Source organism: Trichoderma evansii (assembly GCF_050947405.1).
Source record: "Trichoderma evansii strain SZMC 28006 chromosome Unknown GGI43scaffold_11, whole genome shotgun sequence".
Taxonomy (NCBI): domain Eukaryota; kingdom Fungi; phylum Ascomycota; class Sordariomycetes; order Hypocreales; family Hypocreaceae; genus Trichoderma; species Trichoderma evansii.
In genome coordinates, this window is record NW_028145195.1 from 13,856 (window position 1) to 33,254 (window position 19,399).

Here is a 19,399-nt window from a genome sequence, read left to right on the forward strand (position 1 = left end):
TTTCAGCCCGTTTGGTAATCACAGCAAAATCGCGTGACAACGAAGGCTATAATACTATTAATACTACCAATTGGATTTTTTCCCAAAAACAGTGATGTGAACTAAAAGATCTCCGCCGGTAAGAGCAGCGAAACCCACAGCCACGTGGAAATGTGACAGTGGGCCTGACTCGCCCATCCATCGAAACCAGTGCCCCAAATTCTTCCTGTAGGAGTGTCTTATGAGATACTAGCGCTGAAAATAATGATTTAAGCTCTAAATATTTTGAGGTTCTAGTTTTCAGTTTATATACTACGCGCGCGAGTGAGTTCAATATGGCAATGGCACTTCAACTAGCCCTTGGCTATCCGTCACCTGCGACAAGATCGCAATTAAAATCTAGCCTTCGCCCGCTCTTATATATGACGCAATATCTCGAACTTTTATTTAATGTTTTTTTTCCAAAGCTATTGAAGGAGTTTAGGCTAGTACAGCTATCATAAGCATTGACTATATAAACCATCACTTGTTTACCAGTACATACTATATCTACTAATCTACTACACGCACCTCTGTTCAATAAATAACCATGATTTCTTTTCTATATATTATATCCTTATGTCCATCTTTATTTTTACCTGAATCTCAATTGACGTGTTCCTTCTCTCCAGCATTCGTGCTAAACAGGGATCCGTTATCATAGGCTTTGACAATCTTGAGATCGGCAAGCCCAATCCAAAGCAGAAGCCGCACCAGCTGCGATCTCATTGCACTCATTTTCTTTGGAACCCCAGGGCTACTAAATCTTATTGTTAGAATTCCATTTCAGCAGAAACCAAGCGTTCTTTTTTTTTTTTTTTTTTGCGACCATCTCACCTTGGTAAAACTTGCTGCGTTGTCCAGCGCGACAACTTAGACGTCATCAGAATACAAAAACCAAAAATGGCCCATCCAAGTGGCATGTCATTGTCCAAAGTAGACAGTGTTGAGCCCAAATAGCTTCCTAGAGTGTATATAGATGCGTTTGAGCCCTTGAGCTGGTCAACCATGGAGAAGCTAAGTATACCGATTCGAACGTAGAGAAATCCTCGGTTGGTCATGACCGACGCGCGGTGCAAAATGGGACTTTCAAAGATGTAAGCCGCAACTGTCAAAGGAAGACGATACGGCGTAACAGCTTGAAATATGGGTCTGACTATATCTGGATGTCCTTTTTGGAGTCGTCTTATTATCATCATTGTGCTGGTGACTTGAGCCGCACAGAGGATAATATCTATGGTATCTGCAGCTGGCTCGGCCCCAGTTGTGATGCGGGTATAATTCCAGCGAAGCAGTTCCATCGCTGAGATGCCAATATGAAAAAAAAGGGTAAGTAGGCCTCGATATCTCAATTGCTTGGCTGTAATGGGGAACCTCGACACAGTTCGAGCCAAAAATAGGATGTGAAAAAGAATAGCGAAGCCGAAAGTAATGCGATATTTGGAAACCCATGCAATCCGCACAGCATTATCAATTAGTCCTCTTGTTGTGTTTGAGGAGAATATTTGGAGCTGCTCCGGCATTTTGCTTAAGGGAGAAGGGACATTCCCGCTCAACGCGTACTCCATGCTCCAAAATAACTTCGGGTAACAAAAATATACGCAGAGAAATTATATATTCCCACCTTAATACTGTGAAAACAACAGCGAAATGTTAAAATCGAATTGATAGCTCTTTGAGGTGCTGTGTGCGAAACCTATAGAGTATATATAATATAGCGGACGAGACGTAGCATGACTCTTAAAACGCTAGCTGAACACGAGGGGATGACGTGAGATAAGCGCAAAGGTTAACCTACCAAAGTTAGGGCGTGAAAAAAACATTCAATACTAATAAAGGAGGGGAATATATTTTTGCTATCTATCTCTTGAGGCAAAATTTATCTATCAAAAACGCTTCTATTGCTTTTTTTTTTTTTTTCTAATTGTTAAATTTCCTAGAGATGCACATATTTACCCGCATCTCTTCTTGTAAAGAGCAGCTAACAGTTGGAATGTTAATACCAATCGTGTTTTAGAGGCGCTATTATTTTTTCAGCTATACACTTCTTATTCAAATTGCCTGAGTCCCACATGCCATTTATTTTAGGGACGGCTTATCAAGCATCTTCTCTGGCGTAAAAAGCATCCGAAGAAGCTGTTTTTGATTAAAATTACGTGTATACTAAGTATAAATAGAAAATATCCGCCTTTTCGGATTACTTTTAAACTAGAGAGGATGCATCATAAGCCGTCCCTTCTTTTAACATAAGATAATTAATTCGCAATGATAATTCTAAGGAGGTGCACAGTAAAACTGCGTTGATTGTGAGTTACGCAGCAAAGGAAATATTGCTGAAGCTAAACGGGGCTAAAATAGGCTGGCTTGAAGCAGTAATATTGTTGTTAATAGCTTCAAAAGTAACGCAGTAGTGCAACTAGCACTATTATGATATCACAGCCTAGGGCGTTTGGCCGCCACTCTGACGCTAATATATGGATAGGCTGTGTTGCGATTTTGCTGGATTGACCAAGGCTCAAAGCTATAATGGTATTTGGAGTAAGCTGAAAGATTGTTCTTATGGTTATGTTAACCAGAAACCTATCTTACACAGGCACACGCATAGTATATGGGGAAAAAATTAAGTTCTTCGATTAAAATGGAAAGTGTCATAGTATATATAAAGCAAAATACATATATTTCCCACTCCAATTATTTAACTGTACATCCTGGAACTATCCCAGTTTAATTGTTCACAGATGCTGATAGTATTTTACAGATTAGGATGTATGTAGCCTACTAGCTCTCTTTTCTCCTAGAAAGTCCTATCTTGCTCCATAATGCGTGCTCTGGAAGGCATATACCTACATGGCACGATCGCTTCTAGCCTGCGTGCGCGGGCGAGTCAGGGGCTGCTCCACACACCTTGAAGGACCCAAGCAGGCCCTATCAAGTGAGGGATACCAAAAGAAAATCAAAGCGTTAATGATCTTACAACGCCTAAAGATAGTGTCTAGATGTCCTATAAAAACAAGAGGGATACGTTTTGTCATGATGGCGATGGTGGCTTGCTGACGAAGACTCTCCATGAATGATGATATTAGCTGTCATTGCCGTTGAACTGAAAAATAATGCTGATATAAATTAAAAACTTTACGTCCAAAATTGGAATATGCCAGATGGGTCTAACTTAGAGAAGATAAAGCCTAGCGATGCAAAATGTCAGCAAAGAACCACTCTGAAGTTCTAGCTCAAATTCTACCCTTAGAATGATCCTCATTGTGCTAAACAGTAAACTTCTCCTCAAGTAGTATGCTAAATTGTCCTAATGCTCAGTATTCATTTATTGCTACTGCAAGCTCATATTATGAGATATATGTTGTGATCTGGGAATAGTTATAGATATGCTTCAAGAACCTATAGCATGCCCCGAAACAGCTATGCGGGTTGTACAGCAGCAGTGGCTGCATAGGCGTCCCCTCTTTCAAAGAGTGAATTAAGACATCTTAATACCTAACACTTGGCGGCCTGAAGTGAAGTGTAATTGATAAATCTTCACCAGTCCTCGAACTCGACCAGAACAACACCAGCGCGGTTCGCCATGCCACTAATGAATCCTGCGCTGGTTGGACGCACCAGCAGATTTCCTTTGCCGGTCTCGCAAAGATACAAGGCAAGACTGCCGGTTACGGAAGACATGCCTGTGAAAATTATGACATGTTTCATTTGGAGGATCTTTCTTAGGCGTCTTACTCGTGAAACTAGTAGTGGCTTGGCAGAGAGTTGGTCCGAATTAATGGAGCCGTCGCCATGTGCGCGAGAGTATTTCGCAATAGCGAGGTGAAAATTAATGCAGCATGGGCTACTATTTCATACTTGGCCATAAAGAAATGAGAAACAGTGATGCATGATGTTTTGTGGCCTAAAGTCTTCCTTTGTGAACTTTTGGTACTTTGATATCGTAATTGTGTGTTTTCACTTTTTTTCGTGTGTTTGTTTTATGGAAAAGGCTCCTGGCCGCTGATGTATATGGCACAATACATTTCCACCTTAACCGACTCTTTTCTCACAATTGCTACAAGTAGCTGAGCAGCTCAACAGGCATTGTCTCAGTAAACCATCCGGGACCGACATTACGGCTGAGACATTCACGAAACCTTGCAATTGGGCTTTAATTTCTGATATAGAGGGGTTGAATTGGTAGTTGCATCTGCCGCTCACAAGAAGTAGTGCTACACTACACTTGGTGAGGTGATCCTGCCTATGATAAATTGATAACCTTGGCAGCCGAGAATGCCATTATCTCGCTCCTTATATAGGCAAATAAAATCCCCATGTGTATTACACTGAATCAGGCGATAATACGGACTCTGTATCTGTCTTCGGCGAGATTGTAACATCATTTTTGTCTTCCACTCCAAAGTTATTGTTCAATTCCTCTCGTAGTTTGATCTCCTTCGCTACGAAAGTGACCAAGAATCCCAGGGCAGCAAATGCAATCCCCACTAGCCAAACCGTCCGCATCGCTCCGGTGAAGACTTCGACTACCTCTGCGCGAAGTGCTAGATCCTCAATGCTGGATAGAAAGGCGCCTGTAGCATGCTGATACGCACTGCCCCCTGACAGATTAGCAGCGATTTCCGCGTTACTAATGGTGCTCGCGAGACGGCGGCACTCGTTATTAAACACAGCACTGGGGATCGTAACACCCCAGATACAGCCGAAATAGCGGGAAAAACTCCAAATACCGGTGGCTGTGGCGACATAGCTCTCATCCAGAGGCGCTTGGACCGCAGGTAGGAGCACACCGCCGAGTGCGCCACTGCCGAGGGCATTTAAAAGCTGTATGCACGCCCACGCGGCATTGCTTGACTTGGAATCAAGAATGCTGAGCAGGCCAAAGGAGACAGTGGTAATTGCGAATCCAGCCAAGTGGATAGGCTTATAACGGCCAAACTTAGAGAGTAGGACGCCTCCCAGAACCGCGAAGACAAGCCCGCCAGCCACATTGGGCAGAGTATTTATTCCGGAGCGTAGAGGTGACAATCCTTTAACAGCCTGGAAGTATATCGGCAGGAAGTAGTATACCCAATACGCAACGATCGCATGAATGAAAGTCAGGATGAGAGCGGCTGCTGAGGTGCGGTTCGATACGATCTCCCTCGGGAAGGATGGCTCAGGACAGAGTTGCGGGGTCCATTCGAAAGCGGCAAAAAGCAGCACACCCACAAGACCCAGGACAAGGGGTACAATAATGTGGTGGGTGCTCCAACTGTAGATGGTGCCACCCCAAGTAAGAGCAATCAGGGCAGAGACGATGGCGGCCACAAAGATGGCATTGCCAGAGATGTCGATGCGCCTAAAGCGTGCCGACCAGCTCAGGTCGCGCTCATATTTGACGCGAAGGAAAACAAACAGTATCCCAAAAGAGACTATAGAATGGTCAGTTAAGATAATCTAGCTGAATCCAAGTCAGATTGATAGGAAACAGAGAAGAGTCCGGTCTTACAAACGCCAATGGGCACGTTGATATAGAAACACCACCGCCATGAAGCATGATCAGTAATCAGCCCACCCAGAAACGGACCCACGGTAGCTCCCACAATAGCGCCTATCCCCACAATGGCCATGTATTGGCCGCGCTCCCGGAGTGGGACAATGTCGGTCACTATAGTCTCCATCAAGAGGTTAATACCTCCTCCGCCAAGTCCCTGAATAGTCCGGGCAGCTATCAGCATCTCCATCGAAGAGGCACCGCCGCTGAGGCCGCCTCCGAGCGTGAAAAGGGCAACGGCCCCCAGGAGTAGGTTGCGACGACCGAAAATGTTACTTGCCTGCCCGGCGAGAGGAAGTATGGCTACCTGCGCCAGGAGATAGGCGTTGGGGACCCAAATGTAGGCATCACCGCCGCCCAGAGCATTGGTGATGGTGGGTAGCGCGCTCGTTATGATGGTACCCTCGATTGCGGACATCAGACCCGTGATGCTTAATGCCAAAATGATAGTCCAGAATCTCCATGTTCGGATGTTCGCCGATCGAGGCTCGTTGTTTTGCACTGGATCCGCCGTCGGGACGAGTTTGGGCTGTTCGTTGGCCAACTCTTGAATAGAGGTGTTTTGGAGCCGGTCTGGAGCCTGCAGACTGTCCAGCTCGCGAGTTTCATTCATGGTGACTTGGCCTTATTGAAGAGTATACAGGCACTAGAAATATACATATAGCCAGAGCGAAAACTGGAGGCAGTTGCTTGTTGAATATATACTGGAACTCATACACCATTTAGCGCTAGTGCACTTATAGAGAGCGTTTCCAATGCGTCGCGACCACACGAGTTGGTCAGCGACGCTCCATTACAGAATTATTTCACAGTCATATCAACATGTCGCAGCCGAAATCAATGCTAATATTATCCAATGAGATGATTCAATTATTTGGTCGCGATGTTTGATCCTTTAGGGGAAATGCAATTTAATTCGTCTGCCGCAGTAAGTGGACCCGGTGTGTGACTCAATCCGGTGTATGACTTTGCATCCTCAGCTAGGTCCTCCAGTATATGCAGGGTTTCGGAGTAGCCGTAGACGTGCTGCTCTCGAATTTTTACGGTGATTCATTCTGATACAGCTGTTGTATTTACACTAAACGGTTCTCTATACCATTCATTTATCTTTTTGCTTCGCAATTTATTTTACTGTAGAATATTTAATCACATTGCTGGTCTCTTCTCCACCTTGTCAATATCCTCATCTAAATCACCTATAGCAAATGCCTTGTGGCTTGCACATACATTTCTTAGTTTATTTATCATCTCTCTATCTGGACTACTTTTTTGCTTAGTGTGTTTAAAATGAGAAAGCTGTCATGTACTGTTGACTAAATCTTCGCCACTGGCATCATGGACCCGGAGTTCGAAACCGCTTGGAGGACCAATGGCTCGCCACCGGGGCACATTCCCAGCGATATTCCAACCTTCCAAAAAACTGTCTAGGCCACCCTATCCAATGCTCAACCAATACTTGTAGCCAGCCGACCAGCAACCATTGCTGAGAAAGAGTATGATATTCCAGAAGACGCCACATTCTCATCTCGAACTATCGTCTGCCAGTCCGCCGTATCCAGTATCGTACCGTCTCTCGTGATTCTGATTCATGGAGGCGGCTACTGCGTTGAATATCCGGAGATAAAACTTACTACCGCGCGGGAACTGGTATTGGCATATAATGCCACCTGGATTTTGCCATCTTACCGCCTTGCACCAGAGTACTTTTTCCCTACTAGGGTCAACAATAGATTCGCAGTGGTGCAACATATTGCGCGCAAGGCAATTCAAAAGGACAATGATATTCTGCCTGCAAAATGCTGATCCGAAGAAGGGTTTCATAATTGGAGGCCTATCGGCCGGGGGCTGCCATCAGCAACAAGGTTGCACATCTTGCCCGAGATCTAGAACCTCCATTAACTGGGCAGTTTCTGACATGTGGGATATATATTGACACTGATAGTGTCCCTGATTGATACAAGGAGTTTTATCTCTCTATGGGACAAAATAAGACTGCCCTAATCCTCAATACGAGACCTCTGAAACAATACATAGGCGCGTATAAAGGAAACAGGCCATCGCACAACAGCAATCCATTGTCTATCAGCCAACGTAATCACCCCAACAGTATAGCAGCTGGACATCAGTTCCCACCTCCAGTCTATTTCCAGGTTCCTAGTATGGATCGAGCGCAGGATGATAGTCTCATTTACGAGCGCATGCTACGGGAAGAGCGCGGAGTCCCTACAAGAATAGACATATGTCGCGGCGTTCCTCACGGATTTTGGATCATGTATCCAAATCTAGCAGCTACTCAAAGACGGACGAGAGACGTTATAGATGGTGTTGGGTGGTTATTAGGGTATAAATTGCCAGCTAACTATAAAGTTGATCAAGCCATTAATTCTCAAAGGAGCGTTCTGCGGGAACTAAAAAAAAAAAAAAAAATTATATGTGCCTATTTATTATGAAAATTTTTTAGTGTGTTACTGCAAGCAATTCAATATTTGTGGTATAACATCAATCAAGGTATAATAAAGGATCATTTTTTCCATCTTATGCTTAATGTCATAAATAGAGTAAGCTCATCCTACTCCATCATTTGACTCTTGCTACTTCAAATTTGTACTTTTGTAGTATCAAGAGCCACAATCTTGCCCCCCGCAACCCCAGCTGAACTTGGGTCGGCCAATCCTCCATCTGTGACAATATATAGAATGTCCTTATCATGCCAGTTTCTTCCGAAAGCGGCACTTGTTGCACCCGCAACTGTCTGTTCTGATTTCCCACCAGCTACAACCTGCTGTCTACCTGTAGCAGTGTTAATTCGGACAACCAAGTTGGAAGGGTTGGTTGCAACCCATGCATGCTCGGCCTTGGCATCTAGTGCGAAGTCGTCGGCTTGAAACCCCTGATCAACTGGGTACTGTGCGCTCTTCGCAATGGTTTTCACAGGTCCAGCAGCGCTCCCGTTGATGGACAATGGTATGCTGGCAAGCAGGGGAGACTTCAAAGAGTTCGTGAAATATAAATTCCCATCATGCATTTTGATGCCATTAACACCGAACTGTAGAGCTGTGCTTTTGTTAGGTTTGAACTCCGGCACATCAATGGCGACGTTGTAACGGCTATTAAATGTATCTACGGCGAATATTTGACCAAGGAAAGAGTCTCCTGTAAGGATAACTCCGGGCATGGTAGGTAGAGTGGCAAGACCGTTCAGGAAGACTGCCGGCGGAATAGCAGTAATTTTCTTTCCTGTTGGTTTGTTGGAGCTGGGATTCGCCTTATTGTAGTCCAGTGTCCATACGCTCCAGCTACCAGGTAAACCTGTAGTGGGTGTAGACAAGTTTCCAACATTGACAGCGAAGATGTCGTGTCCCACCTCTGCAATTCCCAGACTTACGGTGGCGTTAGGGAATGAGTATACGAGTTCAGCAGACCCAGAAATCGGTTCAACCTCCCAGACTTCAGGCAGGCTCATCAAAGTGACAAGCAGATTTCCGTTGGACCGTACAGCAATATTCTCGATCCAGGTGTCGTTGGGGAAGACAATGACATCTCGCAGTGTCTTAGAAGCGTTGCGAGCATCCTTGGTGGGCAAAGCGGAAGCTAAAGAGCCAAAAGTGGCTAATGTAGCATATAGGGTGATAAGATGCATTATTGCAATTGTTTATTGGCGTGAAAATACTCTTTAGCAAGAATATGTATTATCTTCCTCTTGGATTCTTCGAAAGAGTAAAAATTATCTCAGTGCGCAGTATCAATATATACATGTAACAGAATGTGCTTATAGCTCCAAGTATGGCCTAATCCTTTGCTGTTATTCATGTAAACAAAAAAGCTCGACTCGGAATAAAAGCCGTCAAATGCAAACAAAGTCGGACTTACCAGTCCGGCGATAAGTAAGGTAGTATAATAACAGATTGCTGAGTATCGAAAGCCCATGGTGTAAGCATTGGACAATGCACGCCATTATCCAGATTCGGAAGTATTCACAGGGAATTTGCCAATTACTCAGCAAGCGCTTATCAAGCAGGCAGGAACAATCGTGAGATATTTATTAATCAGCTGTGAAGTACTTCATATAATTATGTATTAAAAATATAATAAACACCCTATAAGGCGAATATTGCTATTTATCTCTGCCCAGCTCATGCATGACGCTACCTTTCGACCCCTTTTGGTAATACATATCTACATGAGTAACTATTTTAGCCCTCGCATTTTAGTATTACCTAAGCTTCATAAATTATTCCCTGATCTCTTTGGTTTACGAAGAAATTTGCAGGATATTGAAGAATTCAAAAGATGCCTGCGCATAGCGTGGGCTACACTTGATCAGGATAAAATTTCGGCGTTGATAGATAGTGTTGATCGCCGGCGGCGACAGTGTGCTGTTGCAAAAGGGTGGTGGACTAAGTATTAAAGACCAGGCAATAAAGTATAATTCTAGCTATTTTCCTTACTTTTATCCCTAAAATTAGGTACATTACAAGTATTTTTATTATGTGGTTACCAACTTTAGTGGTCTCAGGTACCTAGCCCACAAGAGACTTTTGACTAGGCGCTGTACCTCGGTTAATATTATTTATATTCGCTTCTGTACTGTTGGTTCTATTCGTAGTAATTAATTATGTAAGTTTTACCATATTATTAACTCCAAATCACTAGATTTGCCACATTTGCTTAAGATACTTCTTTGTTTCAGTAAATGCATATGGCTAGGGAACCTCTATCAGGCCTAAGACAGCGGCGCTTGTATATAGGTACAGTACAAAGTCAGGTACTTTAGCACTCAGGCTCTCTATAAATACAGTTACCGAAACATATACCACTAACTCCAACCACTTAACTACCTAGCGATGTAATACAGCGCTCTTCTATAATACTTCGCTCTTCTACTATAACCTGTTGGTTTACTGAAAGTCATATCAACGGGTAAGTACCTACTTGCAGTTTATGAACTTACCCGTTGGCTCCACTTACAGTGGCCAACTGTGAGTCTACGCCTCACAGTTGGGCCAGAAATTCGTGAAACGCCCGGAAAAGCGATACACACAGCCAAATGACCCTTTTTCTATACAATCTAAACTTAAAAAAAATAATAACACGTTAATAACATTTAAACCATGACCTTAAAGCTATAAATACTATCTAAAATATATAAAAAATAAGTAAAAATAATAGAACTAATATTAAATAATAAATTTTAGTTACTTATTATATTTTTATTTAATTTTAAATATGTATTATAATATTATTTTAAAATTTAAATATTTTTAAAAAAATTATAAAAAAAATTTAAAAATATAATTAAAATTAATATATAAAATTAATTTTATAAATATTATAACTTTTATAATATAATAAATTATATATATAAAAGTTATTTTATATAACTTTCTTATTATAATATTATTTTTTTTTTATTACTGTTTTAGTTTTTTTAATTTGTATAAAGTAACTGAATTTTAAGCTATAAAGCCTGTATTATTTTTCCAGGCATTTCACGAATTTCCGGCCTAACTGTGAGGCGTAGACTCTCAGTTGGTCTCTGAAAGTGGAACCAACGGGTAAAGCTATTGAACTAAAAAATTGAGTACTTAGCTAAAATAGGAAAAATACCCATTTTTAGGGAGCTTTTTATTAAAAGCGTGTGGCCTGATAGAGGTTATTTATTGTGGACGGAACAATTCCTGGCTAGGTCCTAACTGTTGGAAATTCCTGTTTTAATATATAATATTCATTTTAAGTCTAACATTCTGTTCTTCAGTTAACCAGCGTAGGCTTTGAGTCTAATACAAGTGTTATATTATAATACTATTCATTTAGCAGTGGCCTGGATAACATCTAACATAAGTGACCCTTCTGCTTTATAGCCCTTGACATATCTTTTGCCAAATTTCATCTGAAAATTGTCTGCATAGTGTTAATTAAGAATCGGGTTAATAGAATTGATCAATGTACACACCATATGTGGTTTCCAGCTTAGTCTGGGCTTAGTCTGGCAAAAGCCGCAGAAAATTTCGCGAATGCCGTTAGCTAGGTCGAGGCGAGGAAACCTTTTATTAACAGCATCAAATACTTCTTCAGAAATGGTGCCATTTGTGTCTAAGTCTGGACCTCGAAAATCTGCAGCAATTCCGAGAGAACAGATCTTAATGATCTGCTCCTTATACAGCGCTATCGTGGGAGTAGTATGCAGAGCAATAGCATCCCATACTAGCCGAAGTCTATGATCGTCCCAGTGTTCTATTCTTCCGCTTTGCTGTTCTTCCTTGATCCAATCACAAGCAGCTTCCGCACCATCAACTTCAAACCTCTTGTCCTTGGAAATAAGTTCACCTGTCACGTCCAGCCAAGGTCATAGAGAATAGCACTTAGCGCACGTACCTCCAGATCAATTCTCGAGACAGCCACCTCATGAAGCCTCTTGTAGACAACAACACTAAATATCCATGAGTGCATTACATGGTTAAATCCCATGTCGTTCAGGTGATAACGAGCATACTTTTGAGCGGCTTGAACTATAGGAGTGTCGACCACCGTGACTCCCGCGATAGTTGTCTCAGGAACGAGGGTATACATGATCGAAAGTAATTTTTATTGAAGAAAAAGAAAGGGGGAAGTAGGGCAGAAAGAAAGTATCATAGAGCCTTTTCAAGGTGGTGTAGAATTGAACTGTGCTCGGAGTAAATGTCGATGGCTATTCACGCCATACGTGCTTGCTTTTATAGCTTGTTTGGTGGTGATCAGAGATGGAGGCAATCCAGTTTTGGACTGAGTGAGACCTGAGTATTTTACAAACTACGACGTAATGTTATCATATAATTATTAGTCAATGCTCCGATACAGGTGGTTAATGAACTCAATCACGATACAAACTCAAGTTCTAAAAGTTGCGTTTGCTATTTTAAATATAAGTAAATAGTAACATATCTTCCCAACCTGCGCATGTAAATATCTCGTCGTCGCAACTGAGAAGGAGCATTAGTTACCTATTAGGCTTAGTCTCCGCACTGGCTCGGCTACGTTATGTCATAACGCCCAGTCATTCATTATACGATGCGACGTATTTGCCGCTAATCAAGTGCTGCAAAATTGTATTCAAATCTATTCTAGCGCTGAAAAAATATGGAATCTTAACTTTATTAATTCATGTTGAGTGCCCCACTGGACTGTTTTGAAGTTTTATTGAGAGCTTACCTATTTTAGCATGTATTTGACATCCACAATCCGAGTTTTATTATGATCTGATATTCCCGAATCTCGCACTTTTGACATTGTCCGAGCTCACACGGTTGATATTACGCATAGACTCTGCTTTATAGGAGCTCAAAGTAATGTATGGCGACATCTAAACTGCGGAATCCGAATATAGTAAATTAATATACAGCTACCATGCCTTATATAACGCAGCCCAGGATGCCCAATTCGAGATTTCTTATATTCTGGATCCTTTTATTAAGTTCCATTAAAACCTCCAAGACAAGTACCTATAATGTCTTTACCAATCTCCAAGTTTGTGAAAATTAGCGAGGATGCCAATCTTCCCTTTTACTAGATAACTCCGGCTGGAGTCGATCTTACGAAAGTTCCTACCTTGATTTTTCTCCATTTCTGGGGCGGGTCGGCTGACTCTTGGACATATGTTTTTCGCAGCCTATCGCCTTCATTCCCAACTATTGCATTGAGCTTCCGTAGCTAGGGTAGTTCTTTAGGGCCGGCTGAAGCTAGGGCTTATAGCATTAGTCACCTTGCCTCAGATGTTGAAGCTGTCATTCAAAGTCTTGGCCTCACTAATGTCATCCTGGTTGGTCATTCAATGGTGGCAAGGTTGCAACTGCGATTGCTGGGCGACACCGTCTGCCGCTGAATCTCTTAAAATCTTTGATTCTGGTTGCACCCGCTCCTCCAGGGCCTCTTTCTCTACCCCCAGATATGAAAGAACAGCAAATACGGGCCTATGACAGCATCACCGGTGCTGAAGCAGCTATTCGGGGCGTTCTTACTGTGCCGGAAAACCCCACGCCAACAGATGCTGTTGTAAAGAATGTGGCCGGCGATATGATTCGTGGTAATAAGTTTGCAAAATCTGCATGGCCGCAGTATGGTTCGGCAGAAGATATCCGGGCATTGTTTTGCCTCGCTGAAATCCCGGTTTTGGTTGTGGCTGGAAAGGGTGATATAGTTGAGCCGCCTGCAAAAATGAAACCCGAGATTCAGGATGGCCTGAATAGCAGACGGGATGGTCAAGCGAAGCTTGTTGTTATTGAAGATTCTGGCCATTTGCTGCCTATTGAAAAGCCCTATAAAGTTGCCTCTACAATCAGCGACTTTATCGAAGGCTTATAGTTTATAGGGCTAGGTATTGCAATTTAACTATTCGGGGTTCGCCGCCTTAGACCAAAATCTTAGTATTTATAAGACAACTAAGTATACAATGTAGCGACATATCATCATTTTGAATACCTTGTTATATATTCATTGATATATTCTATTGCTTATTACTGTAATTTATGCAACTCAATGACCTCGCTGCCCATGTAGCTAATATATTTTTAGAACTAAACCCCTTTCATTTTTGCCGTCGCCCAATCGGAAGTTCAATATCCGCTTCGCACGCTAAGAGAAGACCTCGCCTAGCCAATTGTAATTCACCTGCCACGGAAAATGCCTTTCAGAATTCTTATCTTACAACATCATAAACTCAATCGTGCAAGGCTTCACTTTATTCACCCGCACATTGGAAATATGAGCCGAAATGCGCCGCCCGCGACTCATGATATTGCCCCACAAGCCTGTATAGCGTGTAAGAAACGAAAAGGCAGATGTAATAAGGCTCTCCCCGCCTGCGATTTCTGTCAAAGGTAGGTTGATCACTGTGACTGTAAGTTGTTTTTGGCGCATTACTAATACAAAGGTTAATTGGAATAGCAAAACCCAACCTTGTCATTATACTCAATATCTTCCAGCTCAAAGAGAATGTAGGGCATCATGCCCACGAACAATATCCTTTCCGCCCATCCTTTACCTAGAACACAATGCCTTTGAAAAGTCACCTGTGGAGCTTCCGCATCCTGGATTTGAGGTGCCTTCTTATGTGACGGCCGAAATTGGAGAGTTCAGCGAAAAAAGGGTGATTGCGTCTCAGTTCTTCAGTAGCATCCATCTTTGGATGCCAATCATCTCAAAACAGAGATTCTTCAATACCCTTTTGAGCTCGCCTGCCATGTATCGATCTGACATAGCCCTACTCTGCTTGAGTATGAATCTAGTCATGTGGATACTATCTCCAGACTGTCTTGACTCTCGTCCACCGATATACCTGGCAGCTAGGCAGTTTCTATATAGCGTGGACATATCTCGATATCTAACACTCCCTATCCTCCAAGCTGCTATTTTGATAACAACTTTTGAGATTGGCCATGTGATATACCCAGCCGCGCATACATCTTTGAATCTTTGTATTGAATATGCGACCGCTATGGGTTTGGGATGGGAATCAGTACGCTGGAGAGAAAATACTCTATCCTGGGTCGAGACAGAAGAGATAGTGAGAGTCTGGTGGGCTATTGTTATTTTAGAGCGGTATGTATTGTTGCAAGGTTTAATATTTTTTACCAATGTTCACATTACGTTTGACGTATGACGCTCCCAGGGCAACACTAATGTCTTCATAGTTATATCTCGCTGGGCTGGTCAAACCGTACCATCATAACAGAAGGCCCAAGCGGTGACCAAGTGTTGCCTTCAGACGACTCCTTGTGGGATGAGGGCGTATGTTGCAGAATCACATTTAACAATTGCACGCAAAGTCTTTATTAATATATAGTTTTATTAGATTCAGTTACCCAATGATGCCATGACTACATCTACTCCAGTTAGTATCAACATGGGCCCTTTCGCCCGTTTAGCCTAAGCAACACATTTGCTCGATCGAGTGTTCCGTCATATACAAGAACCTGAACCTGCAAGGTCTGAAGAAGAAGCAATCCAGATGGACAAGGCTCTTCGCGCTTTGGTAGCATTTACCGCTAATGAAACGACTCCAAGGAGGATGAAGCTCTGCTGTCATACAGCCCTTTGCCACAGGTGAGACGTAACCTTCCCCTTTATCAGGTTTCCTACACTAAATGAATACATTTTGGCCAGCGCAATGGCGTTACTCCACAAGCCGTATGTAGTTTACCTATTAAACAGCTCGGATGGCCGTGATCGTCGACAATTGCTTGCAAGAGATACAATGGATGCAGTATTATGGGAATTTTTGCGTGAATCTGGAAAATTGCTAAACGGAGATGGGCCGTCATTTTATACAACATCTCCTCTTATTCTGCACTGGGGCTACGAAACCTTAGTCTACCTTACCTCTGTGACTAGAATGGAACCAGAAGAACGTACGCACGCTGCAATAAAAACGGTTCACTGCGCTCTACAGAAGGCTGGCTCAAGATGGAGAGCAGCAGGTATGAAAAGGCCATCCACAATCTCTTACTTATTATTTACATGCGAACGCTTATCATGTTATAGGCGCATATCTAAATATTTTGGAAGCACATTAAGCGCGTATCTGGTGTATAGCGAATCGTAGAATTTGAATAGATAGTTATAGCGTTGTTGAATCATATGTGAAGCAACCCGCATCCAGGTAACGAATTTGAGTCACGAGCGATTAAAGTATAACAACCAATATATATCAAAAGATGCCATACTGAATTGAACGAATTGGTATTTTGATGAGCATTGTGCCCTAAAGAATTATTCTAGGGCTGTATGATCAGTTTGGTCTCTAGACCTTGTCAAGAACTTCATTAACTGCGCCCCTTCATCGCCATCCAATGCGGCCTCCCCAGTCTGCTCGTCATTTGTGCCACAAGCTTTCTCATATGAGCTATCGGCTCCAGCCTCACCACGAACCGAGCCAATCTCTATACCGGAAATCTGAATTCGTTTATCAGAGTTGCTAGTATTCTTCCTCAATGGTACTATGACGTATAATGTCACAATAATGAGATGCGCATCTCTAAAACATTTCAACACTTGGATAGCAGCATTATATGCAACCACGATTGGCGAATTGGTGCCCTGTTTCTTAGCTTTTTCCTTAACAAAGGAGCGAATGAATTTATTTTCTGATCCAAGGCCCTGAAGAAATTCATCATATTTATGATCCATATAAATTCGAACTCTAGCCAGGAACGAGCTTTTGCTCTCGTCCTCCTCTATGCCCAGATACGCATCTATAGCAGGGACTAAAGGACTTTGACCCGCAGTCGGGCCACTTATTTTTTAGCATCTGTTTTGAGCCCTCAACCTCCTCTTTACCCTCCCAAGTCCATTTTCGACCCCATGCATCAGCATCAGCCCTCATAAGCCACGGTCGAAGGTCGTGGTAGAACACGTCAGGGCCAACTAGCTCCTTGGTACTCATTAAGATATCTTTCATCTCCTTAATGGCTTTAGTTGTTTGCGTGAGAGACATTATAATGCGATCAACATTGATATCTTTGCCAGCCTTGATCTCATTTGTGGATAGTTATTTGAGTTCCATGTGTATATCGATCATGTAAAATTCGTCCTCCTCTGGGCTTCCCGTGAATGTTAGATGAGACTGGAGATTACTATTCGTGGGAAGAGCATCTCGATGATGGAGATCTTTATGACACCAATTATTAAGAGCGTAATCGGAATAAGTAATATAAGGAGCGTGATTCAGTTCCCGGGAGACGTGAAGAAGTGGTACGGTGAGCGAACGGGGAATAGCAATTGGATCTGTTGAAGGAGTCGTGTGTGCATAGAATTGGACGATAAATGTAAGAACAAGATGTGCTCTTCTGAGCTGTCTTTCGCATCCTTTGATGTCGTCGATGGACAGAACGGGCATCTAAGGAAAGGGAATTAGAAGAAATTTACTCGTCAAAAGGGGTTACACACCTTATCCACCAGCTTTCCCCATGACAAAGCTTTTTCTTCTTCGGCTAATTTCTGTGGCCCATCTAGCACTAAGAGTTTCTCGGCTGCCTTGAATTTCTGCCATCTTGCGGCGTCCAAGGTAGCCTCCCATGTCTCCCATTCACCAGACAGCCTTGACAGAGGCATCCGCGGTGGCACGAATCCTGTTCGCTGATCTACATGGAAATCTTGGGTGACAAATGTGCTCCCATTGGGTATTTGGGGTGGCGAGTTTTGAGAAGACATTGTTGTAAACTCAGGGTCTCAATGAATAAATGTTATTTCGGAATTAATTTAGCCTTGGAATGGTTTAATAATTGCAGACTTATATGTTTGTTTATTAGCCGGCGCAACCCAGAGATATAGTCGTGAAATAACTGGGTTAATCCAACGTCAAGGACCGTTTTCATTCGCATGCTCACGAACCGACTGCTGAAAGCTCACTGTGGCTGCCCGTTCTCACCTCACAACCCACAACCCATGAATCCATTCGGCATCTTCAGCCGCCCAATATAAGGTTGAAAAGGTGTGGTAAGTCAGACCACGTAGTTGGTGGCCACACCCACTTAAGGGCCACTGCCTTTTCCCCTTAACATTAATAACATAAAATATTTTAACAGCAATTTCTAATTTAATTTTAAGTTAAATTTTAATATAATTATATTTTTTTAAAAATAATAACTGACTTTATTAAAAATACTATTTTTAATATATTAAAAGATATTAAAAATAGTATATTATAATAAAAAGCAGCGCTGTAATAAAGAATTTCTTATTTAACCTTGTAAAAGTATTTAAACAGCAGCTAGCTAAGATTTAATATATTTAAATTCTTTTAATAATTTTTTAAAAATTAAAAATATTATTTTATTAAATAAATTTTAATTTAAATTAACCTAGGTTTTTTTTTAATATATTAGCAGGTTAAAGAATTTATTATAAAAATTATTATTATTTTTATAAAAATAATAATTAACTTTAAAAAAATATTAAATTAAAAGATTTTTAAAATAAAATTTTAAAATTAAAATTATTAAAAATAAATTAATTAATTTTTATTATTTAAATAAAATTATAATTAATATAATAAAAGATTTTTTTTAATTTTAATATTTTTTTAAATTAAAAATATTTTTAAAAAATATTATTATAATATAAATAAAATTAAGATTTTTAAAAATTATAATAATAATAAGCTAATATATAAATATATAAAAAAAAAAACTATTGTAAAAAAATAATTTAAATTATAATATTAAATTATAATTATTAAATATATTTTAATTATAAGCTAGATTTTTTTTATTATTAATTATTTTTAAAAGCTTAATAATTTAATAATAATAATTTTTTAATAAAATTAAATTTTTAATTAATTAAATATTTAAAATAATTAAAAAAAATTAAATAAATAATAAAATTATTTTATAATAATTTTAAAAAAAATTTATTTTTCAAATTTAATTTAATTTACTATTAAAATAATTACTTATTATTAATAGCTATAGCAGTTATTATATTAATAATTTTTTTTATAAATATTTTAAAAATAATATATATTTACTATTTTTATTATTATATATTTTATATATTTTTTAATCTTTTAATATTTTAATTTTTTTATTTATTAAATATATTACTATTAAATTTTATTTAAATTTAAAAATTATAATAATATAATTATAAAAAGCTAACCTTAAAAGAGTTAAATAATAGCTAGTGTAATAGCTTTCAGGGCCTGTTAAAGCCTTATTTAATTATACTATAAGTAAAAGAATATGTATTAAATAAGTTCTTATAAACTTATTTAACTAGCTATATAAGGCCTTATAACTATAGGCGGGTAAAGCTTGAATTTATAATATAGCTTCCTCTTATAGCTTTTTATAAGCCTTACTGTATACCCCCTAG

General features: G+C 40.6%; 8 protein-coding genes across 8 annotated transcripts; 2 read left to right on the forward strand and 6 right to left on the reverse strand.

Moving 5' to 3' along the window:
• Positions 1 to 624: 624 nt before the first annotated feature.
• Positions 625 to 1,319, reverse strand: GGI43DRAFT_384084 (uncharacterized protein; the record flags this gene model as incomplete). Its single annotated transcript, XM_083203470.1, has 2 exons — positions 625 to 778; positions 856 to 1,319. The coding sequence occupies 2 exons, from the start codon at positions 1,317 to 1,319 to the stop codon at positions 625 to 627; spliced, it is 618 nt and encodes a 205-aa protein (XP_083060010.1).
• A 3,019-nt stretch (positions 1,320 to 4,338) lies between these two features.
• GGI43DRAFT_423080 (MFS general substrate transporter) lies at positions 4,339 to 6,164 on the reverse strand (the record flags this gene model as incomplete). The annotated part of the gene is made up of 2 exons (XM_083208187.1): positions 4,339 to 5,429; positions 5,507 to 6,164. The coding sequence occupies 2 exons, from the start codon at positions 6,162 to 6,164 to the stop codon at positions 4,339 to 4,341; spliced, it is 1,749 nt and encodes a 582-aa protein (XP_083060011.1).
• A 1,983-nt stretch (positions 6,165 to 8,147) lies between these two features.
• On the reverse strand, positions 8,148 to 9,191 carry GGI43DRAFT_384086 (uncharacterized protein; the record flags this gene model as incomplete). Its single annotated transcript, XM_083203471.1, has 1 exon — positions 8,148 to 9,191. One exon carries the CDS (start codon positions 9,189 to 9,191, stop codon positions 8,148 to 8,150), a length of 1,044 nt encoding a protein of 347 aa, XP_083060012.1.
• Positions 9,192 to 11,357: 2,166 nt separating this feature from the next.
• On the reverse strand, positions 11,358 to 12,208 carry GGI43DRAFT_427609 (uncharacterized protein; the record flags this gene model as incomplete). The annotated part of the gene is made up of 3 exons (XM_083208841.1): positions 11,927 to 12,208; positions 11,505 to 11,861; positions 11,358 to 11,441 (listed from the first exon to the last, which is right to left on the reverse strand). The coding sequence occupies exons 1-3, from the start codon at positions 12,119 to 12,121 to the stop codon at positions 11,358 to 11,360; spliced, it is 636 nt and encodes a 211-aa protein (XP_083060013.1). The 5' UTR covers positions 12,122 to 12,208.
• A 1,266-nt stretch (positions 12,209 to 13,474) lies between these two features.
• GGI43DRAFT_427611 (Alpha/Beta hydrolase protein) lies at positions 13,475 to 13,888 on the forward strand (the record flags this gene model as incomplete). The annotated part of the gene is made up of 1 exon (XM_083208842.1): positions 13,475 to 13,888. One exon carries the CDS (start codon positions 13,475 to 13,477, stop codon positions 13,886 to 13,888), a length of 414 nt encoding a protein of 137 aa, XP_083060014.1.
• Positions 13,889 to 14,921: 1,033 nt separating this feature from the next.
• On the forward strand, positions 14,922 to 15,569 carry GGI43DRAFT_427614 (fungal specific transcription factor domain-containing protein; the record flags this gene model as incomplete). The annotated part of the gene is made up of 3 exons (XM_083208843.1): positions 14,922 to 15,124; positions 15,217 to 15,313; positions 15,378 to 15,569. Coding segments are annotated over 3 exons (378 nt in total), but the record flags the coding sequence as incomplete, so codon positions are not given.
• Positions 15,570 to 16,294: 725 nt separating this feature from the next.
• On the reverse strand, positions 16,295 to 17,018 carry GGI43DRAFT_427616 (uncharacterized protein; the record flags this gene model as incomplete). The annotated part of the gene is made up of 2 exons (XM_083208844.1): positions 16,295 to 16,788; positions 16,862 to 17,018. 2 exons carry the CDS (start codon positions 17,016 to 17,018, stop codon positions 16,295 to 16,297), a joined length of 651 nt encoding a protein of 216 aa, XP_083060016.1.
• Positions 17,019 to 17,050: 32 nt separating this feature from the next.
• On the reverse strand, positions 17,051 to 17,797 carry GGI43DRAFT_427619 (Indoleamine 2,3-dioxygenase). The gene is made up of 2 exons (XM_083208845.1): positions 17,471 to 17,797; positions 17,051 to 17,420 (listed from the first exon to the last, which is right to left on the reverse strand). The coding sequence occupies exons 1-2, from the start codon at positions 17,732 to 17,734 to the stop codon at positions 17,073 to 17,075; spliced, it is 612 nt and encodes a 203-aa protein (XP_083060017.1). The 5' UTR covers positions 17,735 to 17,797; the 3' UTR covers positions 17,051 to 17,072.
• Positions 17,798 to 19,399: the final 1,602 nt, after the last annotated feature.